Source organism: Opisthocomus hoazin, chromosome 27, assembly GCF_030867145.1.
Source record: "Opisthocomus hoazin isolate bOpiHoa1 chromosome 27, bOpiHoa1.hap1, whole genome shotgun sequence".
NCBI classification, from domain to species: domain Eukaryota; kingdom Metazoa; phylum Chordata; class Aves; order Opisthocomiformes; family Opisthocomidae; genus Opisthocomus; species Opisthocomus hoazin.
Window position 1 is genome coordinate 4998538 of NC_134440.1, and position 17684 is coordinate 5016221.

The 17684-nt window shown below is 66.8% G+C and overlaps 3 protein-coding genes across 5 annotated transcripts; all 3 read left to right on the top strand.

Moving 5' to 3' along the window:
• The first annotated feature begins 111 nt into the window (after positions 1–111).
• Positions 112–2292, top strand: LRG1 (leucine rich alpha-2-glycoprotein 1). Its single transcript, XM_075444324.1, has 2 exons — positions 112–253; positions 954–2292. The coding sequence occupies exon 2, from the start codon at positions 977–979 to the stop codon at positions 1973–1975; it is 999 nt and encodes a 332-aa protein (XP_075300439.1). The 5' UTR covers positions 112–253; positions 954–976; the 3' UTR covers positions 1976–2292.
• A 1124-nt stretch (positions 2293–3416) lies between these two features.
• On the top strand, positions 3417–8960 carry LOC142364577 (perilipin-3-like). 3 transcript variants are annotated; one of them, XM_075444318.1, is made up of 8 exons: positions 4325–4378; positions 4535–4593; positions 4672–4867; positions 5787–5869; positions 5962–6169; positions 6603–6778; positions 6859–6972; positions 8241–8960. In XM_075444318.1, the coding sequence occupies exons 2-8, from the start codon at positions 4546–4548 to the stop codon at positions 8661–8663; spliced, it is 1248 nt and encodes a 415-aa protein (XP_075300433.1). In that variant the 5' UTR covers positions 4325–4378; positions 4535–4545; the 3' UTR covers positions 8664–8960. The 3 variants fall into 3 exon arrangements, with proteins under 3 accessions (XP_075300434.1, XP_075300435.1, XP_075300433.1); XM_075444319.1 differs by lacking the exon at positions 4325–4378 and adding an exon at positions 3417–3518 and having other exon boundaries at positions 4535–4867; XM_075444320.1 differs by lacking the exon at positions 4325–4378 and adding an exon at positions 3958–4030 and having other exon boundaries at positions 4535–4867.
• A 1015-nt stretch (positions 8961–9975) lies between these two features.
• Positions 9976–13257, top strand: LOC142364575 (perilipin-3-like). Its single transcript, XM_075444317.1, has 8 exons — positions 9976–10013; positions 10271–10328; positions 10562–10757; positions 11509–11591; positions 11681–11978; positions 12124–12314; positions 12395–12517; positions 12596–13257. Exons 2-8 carry the CDS (start codon positions 10278–10280, stop codon positions 12938–12940), a joined length of 1287 nt encoding a protein of 428 aa, XP_075300432.1. The 5' UTR covers positions 9976–10013; positions 10271–10277; the 3' UTR covers positions 12941–13257.
• Positions 13258–17684: the final 4427 nt, after the last annotated feature.

Sequence of the window (17684 nt, forward strand, 5' to 3'; positions counted from 1 at the left end):
TTTGGTGGGTGCTGGGGTCCCACAAGGTCCCTGGCAAGGCGTGAAGGTGGAAGGGGGGTGTCAAAGGGCGGGGGGTCACTGCGGGGTGACGCGGGGACGCCAGCACCCTGGCCCTGCCCCGGATGCCAGCGCGCTGGCAGCGAAGGCGGCGATTTCCCAACCGGGACGCAAGGCTGAGCCACCAGCCCCCCCGGGTGACAGCCACCGAGGAGACAGGAGGGTCCCCGAGGAGCCTCGCCGGCCGGCTGGGAAGGTGAGGGCAGGGCTGGGGGGCTCGGAGCGGGGTCGGGGACGGGGGGACATGGGGGTCGGGGCATGTCCCTGCCCGCAGCCGTGGCCTGGCCACCCCGGGGTGCGGGGACGGCAGTGGGATGGCAGCAGCAGGGCTTGCACAACCCTCGAGTGACGATGGCCACCCGCCCGCAGTCACAGAATCCCAGAATGGTGGGGGTTGGCAGGGCCCTCTGGGGGTCACCCAGCCCAACCCCCTGCCCAAGCAGGGTCACCCAGAGCAGGCTGCACAGCACCGCGGCCAGGCGGGGCTGGAATATCTCCAGAGAAGGAGACTCCACAGCCTCCCTGGGCAGCCTGGGCCAGGGCTCCATCACCCTCAGAGGGAAGAAGTTCTTCCTCGGGTTCAGCTGGAGCTTCCTCTGCTCCAGTTTGTGCCCGTTGCCCCTTGTCCTGTCGCTGGGCACCACTGGAAAGAGTCTGGCCCCGTCCTCCTGACCCCCCCCCTGCAGATATTTAGAGGCATTTCTAAGGTCCCCTCTCAGCCTTCTCTTCTCCAGGCTGAACAAGCCCAGCTCCCTCAGCCTCTCCTCGTAGGGGAGATGCTCCAGTCCCCTCCTCATCCTCGTAGCCCTCCGCTGGACTCTCTCCAGTAGCTCCTCATCTTTCTTGAACTGGGGAGCCCAGCACTGGACAGAGTACTCCAGATGCGGCCTCCACAGGGCAGAGAAGAGCGAAAGAAACCATGATGCCACCAGGCTGGATCCTGCTGCTGTCACTGCTGCTGCTGGACCCTGCCGCGCCGTGCTCCCCCCAGCCCAATGCCACCCGCTTCGTCTGCACCGAGCCCACCCTCAGCACCTTCCCCACCGGGCTGCCCGCGGCCACCGTAGCCGTCTCGGTGGAGTTCACGGCGCTGGCCGCCCTCCCGCCCACCGCCCTGGCCGGGCTGCCGCGGCTGCAGGAGCTGCACCTCGCCTCCAACCGCCTGGCCACCCTCCCCGAAGCCCTCCTGCGCCCCACGCCCGCCCTGCGCGTCCTCGACCTGACGGGCAACCTCCTGGCCGACCTCCCCGCCGGCATCTTCGCCAGCGCCCAACACCTCCGGCACTTGGTGCTGCGGGAGAACCGGCTGCGGGTGCTGGAGCCCGCCTGGTTCCGGCACCTTCCGTGGCTGGAGTGGCTCGACCTGGCCGCCAACGCCTTGGCCGAGGTGCCGCCGGCAGTTTTCCGCCCGCTGCGTTCCCTCCGGAGCCTGGATCTGTCCCACAACCGCCTGGCATCGCTGGCGCCGGCCGCGCTGGCCGGGCTGCGGGCGCTGGAGCGGCTCGACCTGGAGGGCAACCGGCTGGGCACGCTGCCCGCCGCCGCCTTCGCGCCCGCGCCCGCCCTGCGCCTCCTCTTCCTCCAAGACAACGAGCTGCGGGCGCTGCCCGCCGGCGTCTTCCACCCCCTGCGTCACCTCCGCGTCCTCGACCTGGCGCGCAACCGGCTGCGGGCGCTGGAGCTGCCGCCGCGGGCCCCCGGCCCCGCGTTGGACCTCGACATCTCGGGCAACCCCTGGGCCTGCGGGTGCCGGCTGCTGGCGCTGCTGCGGCGGGCGACGCCGCGGCTCTCCGGCGCCCGCCAGACCCTCTGCGCCAGCCCCGCGCCGCTCCGGGGACGGGAGGTGGCCGCCGTGAGCCGGGATGGGGACACGGGCTGTAAGGAGGAGGGGGACGGGCAGCGCGCCCCGGAGCCCTAGGCGAGGGGCGCGGTGTCACCCCGGGGTGCCTCTGCGTGTCCCCTCCCTCTCGGCATGCTGAGCTCTCCTGGGGAAACTGAGGCAGGGGGACAGGGGTGCAGGTGTCCCCGGCCCGATGGCCCCTGTCCCCATCCCGTGAAGCCCATCCCAGCGGTCCCCAGCCCCATCCCGCCTGGCTCACGCTGTCCCACATCCCTGTCCCCACCCCACCTGGCATGTGTCCCTGTCCCCACCGCACATTAAACGTGGTCACTTGGTGCCACCACACACGTTCTCCCGTGTGTTGTCCTGTGACGTCCCTGGGGACAAGGCAGTGACGGGACTGTGTCCCCTGGCTGTGCCCATCCCATCGCTGCTGTGTCCCCAGGCCAGCCCCTGGGGTTGCCCACCACCCTCTGGTGACACTGCTGTCCCCTGGCTTGAGCAATCCCAGGGGCTGGGGGAGGCCTGGGGGGCTCCGCTTGGCTGGGTAACACCCAGCTTGGGGACGTCGGGCACGGAGATGCTTGGCCTGGGGACACCTGGCATTGGGTCAGTTGGTATGGGGACATCTGGGGTGGGGACACTTGGCATTGTGATGCTTGGCAAGAGGACACCTGGTGTGGGGACATGTGTCAAGGAGATGCTTGGTATGGAGATGTTTGGCATGGGGACACCTGGCAGAGGGACGCCTGGTATGGGGACACTTGGTATGGAGATGCTTGTCATGGGGACACCTGTCATAGGACACCTGGCATGGGGACACTTGGTAATGGGGACACCTGAGGTGGGGATATTTGGTATGAGATACTTGCCATGGAGATGCCTGGCATGGGGACACATGTCAAGGGGACACGTGGTACGGAGATGTTTGGCACGGGGACACCTGGTGAAGGGACACCTTGGGTGGGGGCACCTGGGGTGGGAACACTTGGTATGGAGATACCAGGCATGGGGACACCTGGGGCCTCTTTGGTGTGGAGATGCCAGGCATGGGGATGGCATGGGGACACCTGGTGTGGGGACATGTGGGGTGGGGGCACCTGGGGTGAGGACACTTGGTGTGGAGATGCCAGGCGTGGGGATGGAACGGGGATGGCATGGGGACACCTGGCATGGGGATGGCATGGGGATACCTGGCATGGCGACAGCTGGGGTGGGGACACCTGGGGTGGGGACACTTGTGGAGACGTTTGGGGTGGGGGCCCATGGCTTGGGGACACTTGGTGTGGAGATGCCAGGCGTGGGGACACCTGGGGAGGGGACACCCATGGTGAGGACCCCTGGCTGGGGACCCCCGGGGCCTCGGGACGTTGCGGACCCCCCAGGGCAGGATCGGGCCCCCCCCGGCTCCACGTGGAACCCCCCCACGTGGCGGCACCTCCCGAAAGCCCGCCCCTCCGCCCTCCTCTCCCTCCTCATTGGTGGCGGCGCGGCCCTCCCCTTCGCTGATTGGCTCCCGCCGCCAACTATGAATCCGGCGCTGGGCGGGGGCCGGGGATCGCGACCTGGGATCGCGATTACGACGGGGGTCGCGACAGATCCCACCCCACCCCCCCGCCCCGTAAGTACCGTCCGAGGGCCATGGCGGCAGCTGGAGGGCAGAAACGGGCCCGCGTGGGTGCCGGGGGTTCCCCGGGGATCCCGGGTTCACGGCCCGGGGGGGCCGGGGTCGGGGGGTTTGGGGGGGGCTGCGGGGGCTGACGGGGGGCAGAGCCCGCCCGGGCTGCTGAGAGCGGGGCTGGGGGGTCCCAAGTGTCCCCTGCCAGTCGTCCCCCCCTGCCCTTCCGTGATGGGTGCCCCCCCCACCCCCCCCCGGGACCCGCTGGGGCCTGACCCCCCCGGGACCCAAGGGGACCTGACCCCTTCCCCGGGACTCAAAGGGAAGGGGACCTGCCCCCTCCCCAGGGACCTACCAACCCCAGGGACCCAAGGGGACCTACCCCAGCCAGGGACCTGCCCCCGGGACTCGAAGGGACCTGTCCCCCCACCAGGAACCAAGGGGCAGGGGACCTGTCCCCCCGCAGGGACCCAAGGGGACCTGTCCCCCCCCGAAACTGCCCCCGGGGACCCAAGGTGCAGCCGCGGGGCAGCGGGACCCCCCCAAAGGGCAGAGGCGCTGCCGGCGGGGGGGGGGGGGGTCGGGTGGGGCTGGCGGCGGCTCCGAGGTGGCGGTGACCGGTGGCACGTCCCCAGCAGAGGCTTGCGAAAGGCCCCGGCTTCCGGCTGAATCACCCCGAAACCCCTCCCCGGCCCCAAACCGGGCGGGGGGGGACCCAAGGGGGACTGGGGGGGACACAAGGGGGACTGGGGGGGCCCAAGCCCACCGGCTCCGGTAGGGCGGGAGTTCACCCCCATCCCCAAACCCCTTACAGACCCCCCCTTGAGCGGCTCAGAGGCCCCCAGCTGCCTCCCACTGGTGTGGTGAGTTGGGGGGTCTCAGCCCTCGGAGAAGCAGGGGCTGGGGGGGCTCAGCCCCACCACGTGCTGCTTTCCTTGGCTCGGCGAGGGGCGGCCGTGGGGCTTGGGGTCCCAGGGGTCCACCCGTAGCACCCCACGATCTTTCTCTTCCCACCGCAGCCGCCGAGGCCATGTCGGCCGAAAGCGCCGCGCCGGTGGAGGATGGGCACGAAGTGAAGGTCAGGGGTGCAAGGAGGCTTGGGGAGGGGGCTGCGGGCAGCGCTGGGGGCTCACCGCCGTGCCCCCTCCCCGGGCAGAGCGTGGGGAGCCGGGTGGCCAGCCTGCCGCTGGTGAGCTCGGCCTGCGGCATGGTCTCGGCGGCGTACGCCTCCACCAAGGAGAGCCACCCCTACGTCCAGTCCGTCTGCGACGCCGCCGAGAAGGGGGTGAAGACGCTGGCGGTGGCGGCGGTCAGCGGGGCGCAGCCCATCCTCACCAAGCTGGAGCCGCAGAGTGAGTGGGGCTGGGGGTGGGATGGGGGGCACCCCCAGAGCTTTGGGGTGCCCGAAAACCGGCCCTGGCAGCACCCCCAGAGCTTTGGGGTGCCCGAAAACCAACCCTGGCAGCACCCCCAGAGCCCTGGGGTGCCCAAAAACCAACCCTGGCAGCACCCCCAGAGCTTTGGGGTGCCCAAAAACCGGCCCTGGCAGCACCCCCAGAGCCCTGGGGTGCCTGAAAACCAACCCTGGCAGCACCCCCAGAGCCTTGAGGTGCCCAAAAACCAACCTGGCAGCACCCCCAGAGCCCTAGGGTGCCTAAAAACCAACCTGGCAGCACCCCCAGAGCCCTGGGGTGCCCAAAAACCAACCCTGGCAGCACCCCCAGAGCCCTGGGGTGCCCGAAAACCGGCCCTGGCAGAGCCCTGGCGAGGCAGCGGGGTGGGAATGGTCGGGTTTTGGCGTCTCGAGTTTATTTTGCCGACGAATACGCGTGGGAAGGGCTGGAGAAGCTGGGTGGGGGCAGCACCCCATGAGTTCTGGGGTGCTGGAAAGCTGGCTTTGGCAGAGCGCTTGCACAGCAGCGGGGTGGGACGAAGCTGGTTTCTTATCTCCAGTTTTCACCACTAATACACTGGCAAGGAACTGGAGAAGCTGGAGGAGAATGTGGGGAGGGGGCAGCACCCCAGGACTTTTGGGGTGTCAGAAAAGTAGAAAACTGGCTTTAGCAGAGCTCTTGTATGGCAGCAGGACTGGGAAAAGCTGTTTGCTCACCTCCAGTTTCCACCACCAACCAATACACTCCAGCAAAGGGCTGGAGGAGAAGGTGGGGAGGGGGCAGCACCCCAGGAATTTTGGGGTACCCCAAAAACTGGACCCAGGAGAGCTCTTGCAATACAGCAAGATGCTAAAAAACGTTATTTTTATGTCTCTAGTTTCCACCGCCAACGAATACGCCTGCAAAGGGCTGGAGAAGCTGGAGGAGAAGCTGCCCATCCTGCAGCAGCCCCCGCAGAGGGTAACGTCTCCCCTGGGTGGGGGGCACGGGGGGGGACCCAGCCCAGGGCGAGGGGCTGGGACAAGGCATCCCCTCTGCTGTCCCCTCCCCAGGTGGTGGCAGGGACCAGGGAGCTGGTGGCATCCGTGACGGGCCTGGCGCGGGACGCGGTGCGGGGTGGCGTGGAGAGGACGCGGTGGGCGCTGGGCGCCGTGGTGGGCTCCGGCGTGGACCGGCTGCTGGCCAAGGGGGTGGACGTGGCGCTGGGGACATCGGAGGAGCTGCTGGAGCGATACCTGCCCGGGACAGACAAGGAGCTGGGTGAGTGCCGACTATGCAGGGCTTTGGGTCACCGCGTCACCGCGCAGGGGACGATGCCCACCCGGCCGGGTGGGCATCGTCCCCTGCGCGGTGACGCGGTGACCCAAAGCCGGGGAAGGCGACGCAGCGGTGGGTGAACTCTCACCTGGAAAACAGAAAATAAATATAGCCCCGTGCCACCCACCCCGGGTATTTATAGCTGGGCACGGGGTAGCGGTGGGCAGAGCCAGCCCCGTGGCACGGCAGAGGTGACCGGAGAGGCCACCTGACTTTTTCGGTGACACCTCCACATGACCCAGTGGCCACGTACCCCGTGGGTGGGCACCCCTGGGTCCCCACAACGGGGCGCGGAGCTCAGGGGTCTCATCCCAGCACCGGCGGTGGGATGCTCCGGTGCCTGGCGTGGGATGGTTCTGACCTCCTGGACCCTCAGCGACGGCGGCGGGCGTCGAGGTGGCCTCGCCGGCGCGGCAGAGCTGCTTCGTCCGCGTGGGCTCGCTCTCGGCCAAGCTGCGGCGCCGAGTCCTGCGGCGCTTGCTGGGTGAGCTGCAGCGGGCATGGCGCAGCACCCAGCGCGTCCTGGCCCAGCTCCACCACGTCTTCGAGCTGGTAAGGACGCAGCGGGGACCGTGCCAGCCCCGTGCCAGCTGCCCCCCGGCGTGCTCCCACCTCGCTGTCCCTTCCCCCAGATCAAGCAGGGGTGGCAGGGCGTGGATGGGCCCCTGGACGGCGCCCAGCGGCATCTCCACCGCGTGTGGCTGGGGTGGAGCCAGCAGGATGCTGTGCCCGTGGAGGACACCAAGGTATGGGGCAGGGGTACCCATGGAAGACAGAGGTGTGGGGTGAGGGATTGTGCCTGTGGAGGACACCAGGATACAGGTTGGACCGTGCTCGTGGAGGAGACCACAGCATGGGGTGGGAGGCTGTGCCCATGGAGGATACCAAGGTGTGGGGTGGGAGGCTGTGCCTGTGGAGGACACCATGGTATGGGGTGGGGGGCCATACCCATGGAGGACACCGAGGCATGGGGTGGGGAGCGTGCTCTTGGAGGACACCAAGGTATAGTATAGGGCCCATGCCCGTGGAGGACACCAAGATATGGGGTGGGAGGCTGTGCCCATGGAGGACACCGAGGTATGGGGTGGGAGGCTGTGCCCTGAGAGGAGAGAGAGGTACAGGGTGGGGAGCCATGCCCATGGAGGACACCAAGGTATGGAGTGGGAGGCTGTGACTATGGAGGACACCAAGGTGTGGGTTGTGAGGCTGTGCCCATGGAGGACACCATGGTACCGGGTGGGGGTCATGCCCGTGGAGGACACCACAGTATGGGTTGTGAGGCTGTGGCCATGGAGGACACCAAGGTATGAGGTGGGGAGCCATGCCCATGGAGGACACCAAGTTGTGGGTTATGAGGCTGTGACTATGGAGGACACCACATTATGGGGTGGGGGCCATACCCATGGAGGACACCGAGGTACAGGGTGGGGAGCCATGCCCATGGAGGACACCAAGTTGTGGGCTGTGAGGCTGTGCCCGTGGAGGACACCATGGTACCGGGTGGGGGCCATGCCCGTGGAGGACACCAAGGTATGGATTGGGAGGCTGTGACTATGGAGGACACCATGGTACAGGGTGGGGGTCATGCCCGTGGAGGACACCACAGTATGGGTTGTGAGGCTGTGCCCATGGAGGACACCAAGGTATGAGGTGGGGAGCCATGCCCATGGAGGACACCAAGTTGTGGGTTATGAGGCTGTGACTATGGAGGACACCATGGTACCGGGTGGGGGCCATACCCATGGAGGACACCGAGGTACAGGGTGGGGAGCCATGCCCACACCAAGTTGTGGGCTGTGAGGCTGTGCCCATGGAGCACACCATGGTACCGGGTGGGGGTCATGCCCGTGGAGGACACCGCAGTATGGGTTGTGAGGCTGTGCCCATGGAGGACACCATGGTACCAGGTGGGGGCCATGCCCGTGGAGGACACCAAGGTACGGGATCCTAGCGGTGGGGGGGCAGGGGGACCATGGCACCCCGGGGCCGCGGCTGCCCGCTGCCTGCCTCGCAGGTGAAGGCGCGGACGCTGGCCACGCTGCGCGGGCTCCTGCGCCATCTCCACGCCGCCTTCACCCGCCTGGCCGCCGGCGCCCGCCTGTTCCCCAGCGGCCTGCAGCAGACGGCGGGACGCGTCCGGCACAGCGCGGCGGGCGTGCGGGCGTCCCTCTGCCGCGCCCGCTCCTTCCACGACCTCTCGGGCCTGGTGCTGGCGCAGAGCCGGGAGACGGTGACGCGGGCGCAGCTGAGCGTCGAGGAGCTGCTGGAGCACGTCGGGCAGCACGCGCCCCTGCCCTGGCTCGTGGGACCCTTCGCCCCCGCGCTGGTCGAGTACCCCGAGGACGTCCCCGTCCAGATGGCCAAGTGGGAGGGTTGCGTCACCGTGGGGGGGACGCACGGGGTACCCGCTCCCCCGCGGCTCCGCAGCCGGCGCTGAGCCCCCCGGCGCGACCCAACTGGGGGAGCACCCACCCACCTACCCACCCACCCAGACCAGTGAACCCCATCCCCGCCGTGGTGGAGGTGACGGTGGACTCGGTGACCCCGCGTGGGACCCTGATGCCGGAGAGCTTTCTGGGGAGGGAGGGGACGGTGGCACGCGGAGGTGCCCGGCCTTGCCCCTCCGGTGGGGGGTCCGGGGGCTCCCCGAGCCCGGCCAGGGTCAGGATTTCTCGTCTCCGCGGCTTCAAGGCACTTTAAAGAGGGGAAAAAACCAACTTTTTAGGCCTGAAAATGACTCGTAGACCGTTGTGGGGGGCTCGTGGGGGGCACGGCAGGACCCCCCCGGGGAGGGTTTCCCAGTGGGGTGCTGGGGTGGTGCTGGGATGGAGGGTGCCGGCAGGATGCGGGGACGGCCGGACCACGAACCGTGGCCGTGTGGCGCTGACCTTCGTCCCAGTTATCACGATCACGGGGCTGGGCCCCGCGTGTCCCCCAGCTGTGGGGGGGGGGGGGGGGGGGGGCACAGTCCAGCCTGCTGCCACCGGCACCCACTGGGACCAGTCTGAGCCCCCCCACTGGGCCAGGTGGGGGGCAACGCTGGGAGCCTTGTGCTGGGCGATGCCCCCGAGGGGAGGGGGAGTTTGGGGGGGCCACTGCCTCATCCGTCCCGGGGGTCAGTGGGGGGGGGGGGGTCAGTGCAGCCTGGCTTGGGGGTCCCAGGGGTGGGGAGCAGGACCTGAGGGGGGGTCCCAGTCCCGTGGGGGGTCGGTGCAGCCCGGTCCCATGGGGGAATCTGGTCCCTGGGGGGGTCTCGATCCCGGGAGGGGTCGGTGCAGCCCGGCTTGGGGGTCCCGGACCCGGGGGGGCGTCGGTGCAGCCCGGTGCCAACGGATCCGGTCCCGGGGGGGTCCCTGGCCCGGGGGGGTCGGTGCAGCCTGGCTTGGGGGTCCCAAGGGAGCCGGGAGGGGTCGGTGCAGCCCGGTCCCAAGGGATCCGGTCCCGGGGGGGTCCCTGGCCCGGGAGGGGTCGATGCATTCCATTCCGCGGGATCCGGTCCCGGGAGATGGGGTCCCGTGGGGGGGAGGGGGGGTGCAGGCCCGAGGAGGTGGGGGTCGGGGTCCCCCGGTCCCGGGGGCTCCGTTCGTGAGGTGCCGGGTGAGGGGGGGGGGTCCCGGTACCGGTCGCGGTCATTCACGCTACCCACGGGTCGGGGCTCCCGCACCGCCCCGCGCCGGCCCCGGGGGGGCGGGTCCCGGTCACGTGCCCGGGGGGGGGCGGGCTCCGGGTCTATAAAGGGCGGAGGGGGAGGGCGGGGGGCGAGCCTGGAGCTGAGAGCAGCGGTGAGGTCGGTCCCGGTCCCGGTCCCGGTCCCGGTCCCGGTCCCGGTCCCGGTCCCGGTCCCGGTCCCGGTCCCGGTCCCGGTCCCGGTCCCGGTCCCGGTCCCGGTCCCGGTCCCGGTCCCTGGGACCCCACCGTCCTGGAGGGCCCCAGCCGGGTGGGGGGTGCCCTGCCCTGGGGAGGGGGTACCTGGCGGGTCCCCCATCCTGGCGGGGGAGGGGTGGTGGTCTGACCCCACTCACTGTTGTTCCCCCCCGCCCCCAGCCCCACCATGGCCACCAGCGAGCCCGGGACGGAGCAGCCCAAGGTGGAGGAGCAGCAGGTCAGTGGGGGCAAGATGGGGGTCTGGGGGGGGGGAATCCCTGCTTGGGGATGGGGCCCCTGCTTGGGGACAGGGCTCTGGGTTATCCTGCCCTTAGGTGGGCTTGGAGGGTCCTCGGAGCACCCCAGCCCCCCCCCTTGGGAAGTCGGGGACACACGGTGCCCTCCCATCCCCTATGAGATGTGGGGCTCCATCGTGCCCCCCAACTCACGCTGACCCCTCGGCGTCCCCAGAGCATCGGGGCGCGGGTGGCCAGCCTGCCGCTGGTGAGCTCGGCCTGCGGCATGGTCTCGGCGGCGTACGCCTGCACCAAGGAGAGCCACCCCTACGTCCAGTCCGTCTGCGACGCCGCCGAGAAGGGGGTGAAGACGCTGGCGGTGGCGGCGGTCAGCGGGGCGCAGCCCATCCTCACCAAGCTGGAGCCGCAGAGTGAGTGGGGCTGGGGGTGGGATGGGGGGGCACCCCCAGAGCCCTGGGGTGCCCGAAAACCGGCCCTGGCAGCACCCCCAGAGCCCTGGGGTGCCCAAAAACCAACCCTGGCAGCACCCCCAGAGCCCTGGGGTGCCCAAAAACCAACCCTGGCAGCACCCCCAGAGCCCTGGGGTGCCCAAAAACCAACCCTGGCAGCACCCCCAGAGCCCTGGGGTGCCCAAAAACCAGCCCTGGCAGAGCCCTCGCGAGGCAGCGGGGTGGGAATGGTTGGGTTTTGGCGTCTCGAGTTTATTTTGCCAACGAATACGCGTGGGAAGGGCTGGAGAAGCTGGGTGGGGGCAGCACCCCATGAGTTTTGGGGTGCTGGAAAGCTGGCTTTGGCAGAGCTCTTGCACAGCAGCGGGGTGGGACGACGCTGGTTTCTTATCTCCAGTTCTCACCACTAATACACTGGCAAGGAACTGGAGAAGGTGGGGAGGGGGCAGCACCCCAGGACTTTTGGGGTGTCAGAAAAGTAGAAAACTGGCTTTAGCAGAGCTCTTGCATGGCAGCAGGACTGGGAAAAGCTGTTTGCTCACCTCCAGTTTCCACCACCAGCAAACGCACTCCAGCAAAGGGCTGGAGAAGCTGGAGGAGAAGGTGGGGAGGGGACAGCACCCTACGAGTTTTGGGGTACCCCAAAAACTGGACCCAAGAGAGCTCTTGCAATACAGCACGATACTAAAAAATGTTATTTTTATGTCTCTAGTTTCCACCGCCAATGAATACGCCTGCAAAGGGCTGGAGAAGCTGGAGGAGAAGCTGCCCATCCTGCAGCAGCCCACAGAGAAGGTAGTGGGGTGGGGTGGGCAAACACATTTGAGGTCCGCCCCCCCCCCCCCAAGTGCTGCTTAACAGAAGGTTGTCCACCCCCCAACCAGCTCATCTCGGACACGAAGCAGCTGGTGACATCCACAGTGACGGGGGCCAAGGACGTCCTGACCAGCACTGTGGCTGGGGCCAAGGACGCGGTGACCAGCGGGGTGACGGGGGTGATGGACATGACCAAAGGGGCCGTGCAGGGCAGCGTGGAGCTGACCAAATCCGCGGTGAGCAGCGGCGTCAGCACCGTCATGGGCTCGACTGTGGGCCAGATGGTGGTGAGCGGGATGGGCTCTGTGCTGGAGAAGTCGGAGGAGCTGGTGGACCATTACCTGCCCGTGACGGATGAGGAGCTGGGTAAGGAGCTGCTCACAACCCCCTGGAGATGTGTTGTGGCCTGGGGGTCCCCTTGGAGAGGGCTGGGTGGAGCCTGGGCAGGCGGATGCTGGCTCCGCGTGGGGTTGGTGGCTCTGGGACCACCTCAGCAGCTCCTCTCCCACAGCCAAGCTGGCCACGGCCGTGGAGGGCTTTGAAACGGAGCAGCAGAAGCAGCAGCAGAGCTACTTCGTGCGCCTGGGCTCCCTCTCGGCCAAGCTGCGGCACCGAGCCCTCCAGCACTCGCTGGGCAAGCTGCAGAGCGCCCGCCGCAGCAGCCAGGACCTGCTGGCCCAGCTCCAGCGCACCCTCGACCTGGTAGGACCTGTCCCCATGTCCCCCTGTGCCATCCCACGGCTGTGGCAGACCCCCCAGCTGGGCTCCGTCTCCCTTCCCAGGTGGAGCAGCTCAAGCAGGGCATGGACCAGAAGCTGCAGGGAGGGCAGGAGAAGCTGCAGCAGATGTGGACGGAGTGGAGCAAGAAGCAACCGGGTGGTGGCAAGGACCTGGTGCCACCGGAGGTAGGTGGAGAGCGGGGTGGGTCCCCAGAGCTACCCGGTGTCCCCCCCACCCCTCACCGCCCCGTTGTCCCCCCGCAGGCGGTGGAGTCGGGCACCCTGGCCCTGCTGCAGGGCTTGACGCAGCAGCTCCAGAGCTCCTGCCAGCCCTTGGTGTCCAGCCTCCAGGGCCTCCCTGCCAGCATCCAGGACACGGCCGGGCAGGTCCGGCACAACGTGGAGGAGCTGCGGGCGGCTCTCACCTCCACCGCCTCCCTCCAGGACGTGACGGGCAGCGTGCTGGCCCAAGCCCGTGCCCACGCCACCAAAGCCCGTCAGCTGATGGACGAGCTGGTGGAGCACGTGGCCCACAACACCCCGCTGACCTGGCTGGTGGGACCCTTCACCCCCTCGGGCCAGCACTTGATGGACCTGGAGATGAAGTAGCATCCTCCGGGGCGGGGTGATGTTGGTCCCCCCCACCTCAAGCATTGCTAGGAGCATCTACTAACCCCTGCCTGGCCCACCTTGCCTGTAACCACCTTAGTGCCTGCCTGGATGGGGAACCCCTCCTTTCTGCTCCACGCGTGGCTCTGTCCCTTGTCACCTGCACCAGGGACATGGAGCAAAGTGCCTTGGTTCCTGCCCAAGTGCCTGCTGGGATCACCTCCAGCCCCTGTCCCCTTGTCCTTGGTGCCTTTGAGCCCCTGACCTTGTAGAGTTGGGGACAGCTGGTGAAGCAATCAACTCTACTTAGTTTTGCACTGGACTGAGTTTCTTTGGGGGGGGTGGAGAGGGTGGGCAGGGGAGGAGGGTGACATCAGCATCACTATGGCTGCTTGCCACTCTGAGCATGGGCCTGGGGGGAGATGCTCGGGGGGCTGATGTCACAGCCCTGCATGACCTCCCATGGGCTGGGGCTTCTGATGGAGTCACCAGAGGGGACAGCGTGGTGCTGAGCCCCCCGGACCACCACCCTGGCGCAGAGCCTATGGCTGAGGGTGACTGAAGGAGGAAGCAGCCCCCCTCCAAGTCCTACAGACCCCCATGTTGTGTGCCACCCACCCATCCCTGTGGACCTGGGCTTGTCCTCTGTCCTGGTGGGAGCAGTGCTGGGAGGGTGGGAGCAGGATGTCACCCGGGTGGGGGACTCAGGGCAGGGGGCTCTGGCAGTGTTGGGGTGCTGGGCAGGACCCGATCACCCTGTGGGGAGCAAGGGGCAGCACCCCGTGCCCCCAGCCCACGTCCTGGCTCCCTGCTCTGCACCACCGGACTGGGGCATCACCCACACCACGGGTGACGATGGCCCCGGGGCACCGTCCTCAGGCACGGGGCTACAGAGTCAGCAGCCGGAGGTGGGTCCCCAGGGGCTGTGTCCCTGCTTGAGGTCCCACTGGGGTGGTGTGGGGGGTGCGTGTCTCATGGCAGACCCTGTGTGCCCCAGGCTGCTGCAGACTCTACCCCGGGGGGGGCCCCCTCTGCCGCTGGGGGTCCCTGAGGACGCCAGCGCCAGCAGCCCCTCGGCCATGGCCACCATCCTCTGCGCCTTGCTGGGCGTTATGGCCGGACAGCTCGTCCTGCGCGGCACGGAGCGGGTGCTGGTGACGGCCCAGCGCTGGCTGAACCGGTACCTGCCCCTGGGCGAGAGGCAGGCGGCTAAGAAACCCCCGGGGTGCAGCTGGGGGTCCCCATGCCCTCTCCCCACCCTGGGGTGCAGCTGGGGGTCCCTATGCCCCCCTCCCCACCCCGGGGTGCTGCTGGGAGTCCCTATGGCCCCTTTGCCTCAGGGGGCTACTGGGGGTCCCCATGGCCCTTTTTCCCTGGGGTGCTACTGGAGGTCTCCACAGTCACCTCACCCCAGGGTGCTGCTGGGGGTCCCCATGGCCTCTTTTCCTGGGGTGCTGCTGGGTGTCCCAATGACAGCAAGGCTCGGGGGGCCCCCTCCCTACCAGCCAGGAGACATTGGCATGCAGGAACCCGACACAGGCAAACCCCTGCCCGCACCCTGCCTGTGCTGGCACCCAGGGGTGCGGGACCCTCGCGATGCGGTCGGCGGGGGGTCAGATGCTGGTGCGGTGGCTGCAGGACTCCTCGGCACTGCGGCAGGCAGCACGGCGAGCCCAGCGCAGCATCGCCAAGGTCCGCGGTGCCTTCAGCCGGGCTGGGTCCCTACGGGAGCTGCTGGGGACCTTGGTGGCCCAGGGACGCGAGGTGGTGGCCCAGGCATGGGCAATGCTGAGGCTGCTCCTGACAGCGCTGTGGCTGGAGGATGCTGCGGGCACAGCAACACCACGCACCCCCCTGCCACACCCCCAAACCTAGGGGTGCCCCCAATTCAGCCAGCCCCCGTCGCCCTTCCGTGCTGTGCGAGGGGCTGAAGCGCTGCCATGGCCTCGGTGGCACCAACATGGCTCTGCTCACCCGCACGTCCATGTCTTGGCGTTCTTCTGGCACCTCTGTGACGATGGGGGGGCTGCAACAGCCAAAGGCATTGGGGGGGTTTGGGTGGGGGGCAGCCAAAAATCCACCCCTGAATCACCCCCAGACCCGGGGTGATGTCCCGAGGGGGCTCACACAAGGCCCTTGCTGGGGGGGTGCAAGGCGTAACCAGCCCCTCCTGGGGCGCAGCCAAACGTCCCTGTGTCCCCATCTCCCTTCCCCAGTGTCGGGGTCCTGGCTGCCCCCGCTTTTCTCCATGTCCGCCCTGCCCAAGGAGGGGGCTGAGCCCCCCGCCCCACACTGGGCAGCGGCACCCAGCTCCCCCCCCTCTCCTCCCGCTCCCCAGCAGTTGGGCAAGAGGCACACGGGGCTTTTTTGGGTGGGGGGTTATTTCGGTTTTGTTTACAGAGGCCTGGAGCATGAAATCAGCCCTGGAACTAAACCCAAACCTCTCCCCAGGGCAGTGTTACGGCAACAGCAGCCTCCAAGGGGGGGGTCAGGGCATCCTCCCCCGGCCCCGGCACAAACGGGACGCGAGGACGCAGCGTCGGGCTGAGCCGGGAACATCTTTATTTGACACGTACAAAAGCTTCAGGTCTTGGCAACAAGAGCGGACAGACGGACAGACAAAGACGCTGCCCAGCACAAGGCAGGATGCTGCCACTGTTCTGTCCCTCCCCGGCCAAGATGGGAGAGAGAACACACAATTTTTACTCTTGTTTTTAACCCAGAAGCTGGTGGCCAGCCCCGCTGCCTCCCCTGGAGCCGGGGGTCCCGGCCAGGGAGAAGCCCCCCGCGTCCTAGGAAGAGCCCAGCCCAGGCACCAGAAAACCAAGACCAAGGCAGCACGGTTGGGCTGTCCCAGGGCCCGGCGGGGACAGGGACACCCGTGGGTGCTGGTCCTGGCTCGTAGGGTAGGCCAGGGCTGGAGGGAAGCAGGGGGACCCGTGGGGGCATTTTTCAGTCCCAGCCCTGGGCAGGGGCTGCTCCTGCCCTCCCTCATCACAGTCAGCGATGCCTGAAGAAACAGACACTAGGGCTCCTTGTGTTTTTCATTCAAAAACTGTCCTGGGTTTGGCCAGGACAGGGTTAATTTTCACCGGAATCCAGGAAAGGGGCACAGCTGGGGGGGCTGACCCCACCTGGCCCAACAGAGCAGGGCATTCCACATCATGTGCCATCATGCTGGGTTCCGGTGGGGGGTAGATGGGGGGCAGGAACTCTCTCATGGCTCAGGAGGGCAGAGCGGCGGTTCGGTCTGGGAGAACGGCTCTGTGGGTCGTGCAGTTTGTGTTGTGTTTTCTCCTCATCTGTATCGTTGTTGTTGCTGTTCCCTTTGTTTGCTGTTCTGTTAAACTGCCCTTATCCCGACCCACCAGGTTCTGCCTGTTTCTTTCCATTCTCCTCCGCACCCCGGCGGGGGGAGGGGCGGCCGCGTGGCACTTTTGTTTCCGGCTGCAGCCAAACCAGAACATTAATCTGGCGCCCAGCATGGGGTGGGGATAACGGCAGGGCTGAGCAGCGGGTGTTAAAACAGCTTTCTTAGATTTTGCTATAATTTGTTGTACGCATTTACTGTGTTAGTTAAACAGTCGCCAGTAAAAATGTTGCTGACTTTGATCAAATGGCTGTGGTATGTAAATCCGTATCTGGTGTACACATTCCCTGTGGTGATGTTCCTTACCTTGGGGAAAAGGATCAGGGTGATGATTTTGCTGTACTGTATGATATCGACTTATGACATGATAACATCACTTGTGCATGAAATTAGGCTTGTGTTTGCATGCGGCGCTGCGGTCATTTCCGTACCTCGGATCCTATGTCTTAGAATTTGTTAATAATCAAACCCAATCTGTGGGGAAAACCGGAGGGGATACCTCCCCCCACTCTGTCACCCCCCCCCTCTCTCCCTCAGGCTGGTCCTAATGGCTTTTGAGAATTTCCAGTACCCGTGGGATGCTCAGGCCAGCACTCTCCTGTTGTTCTGCCTCCTGACTGGGTTGCAGGTTTTGTTTAGGGTTACACAAGTTGTTAAGAACATCGTGCAGAGACCTGCCCCGGGGCTGGATAGCTGTGAGTGGCTGGGGGTGTGGGACAGCATGGGCTCCAGCCCCAGCTCCAGCTGCAGGCATGGCGGCTGAGCCCAATGACCAACCTGTGCCGGCAGCAGTCGCCCCGGTAAAACTAAAGAGAGCAGATCGCTCCGGGAGGGATGACGATGAGCCAGGGTCATCGCGGGAGATAGAGACAGAGATCATCACCTGGTCCCTGTCCCTGGGGGAGCTGCGAGACATGCGGAAAGATTTCAGCCGCCACCCAGGCGAGCACATTGTCACCTGGCTGCTGCGGTGCTGGGATAACGGAGCCAGCAGCTTGGAGTTAGAGGGCACGGAAGCCAACCAGCTGGGATCCCTGGCCAGGGATGGGGGCATTGACCAAGCCATTGGGAAAAAGAACAAGTCCTCAGCCTCTGGAGGAGACTTCTGTCAGACGTGAGGGGGAGGTACCCCTTCAGTGACGATTTTGTATGCTATCCTGGCAAGTGGACCAATATGGAAAGGGGCATTCAGTACTTGAGGGAATTAGCTGTGCGGGAGCTGGTTTACTATGAACCAGACGATGACCAGTTACCCACAGACCTAGATGAAGTCCAGTGCACAGCATCTATGTGGAGGAAGTTTGTGCGGAGCGCACCATCCTCATATGCCAACTCACTGGCAGTTGTAAACTGGAAAGGTAAGGAGGCACCAAC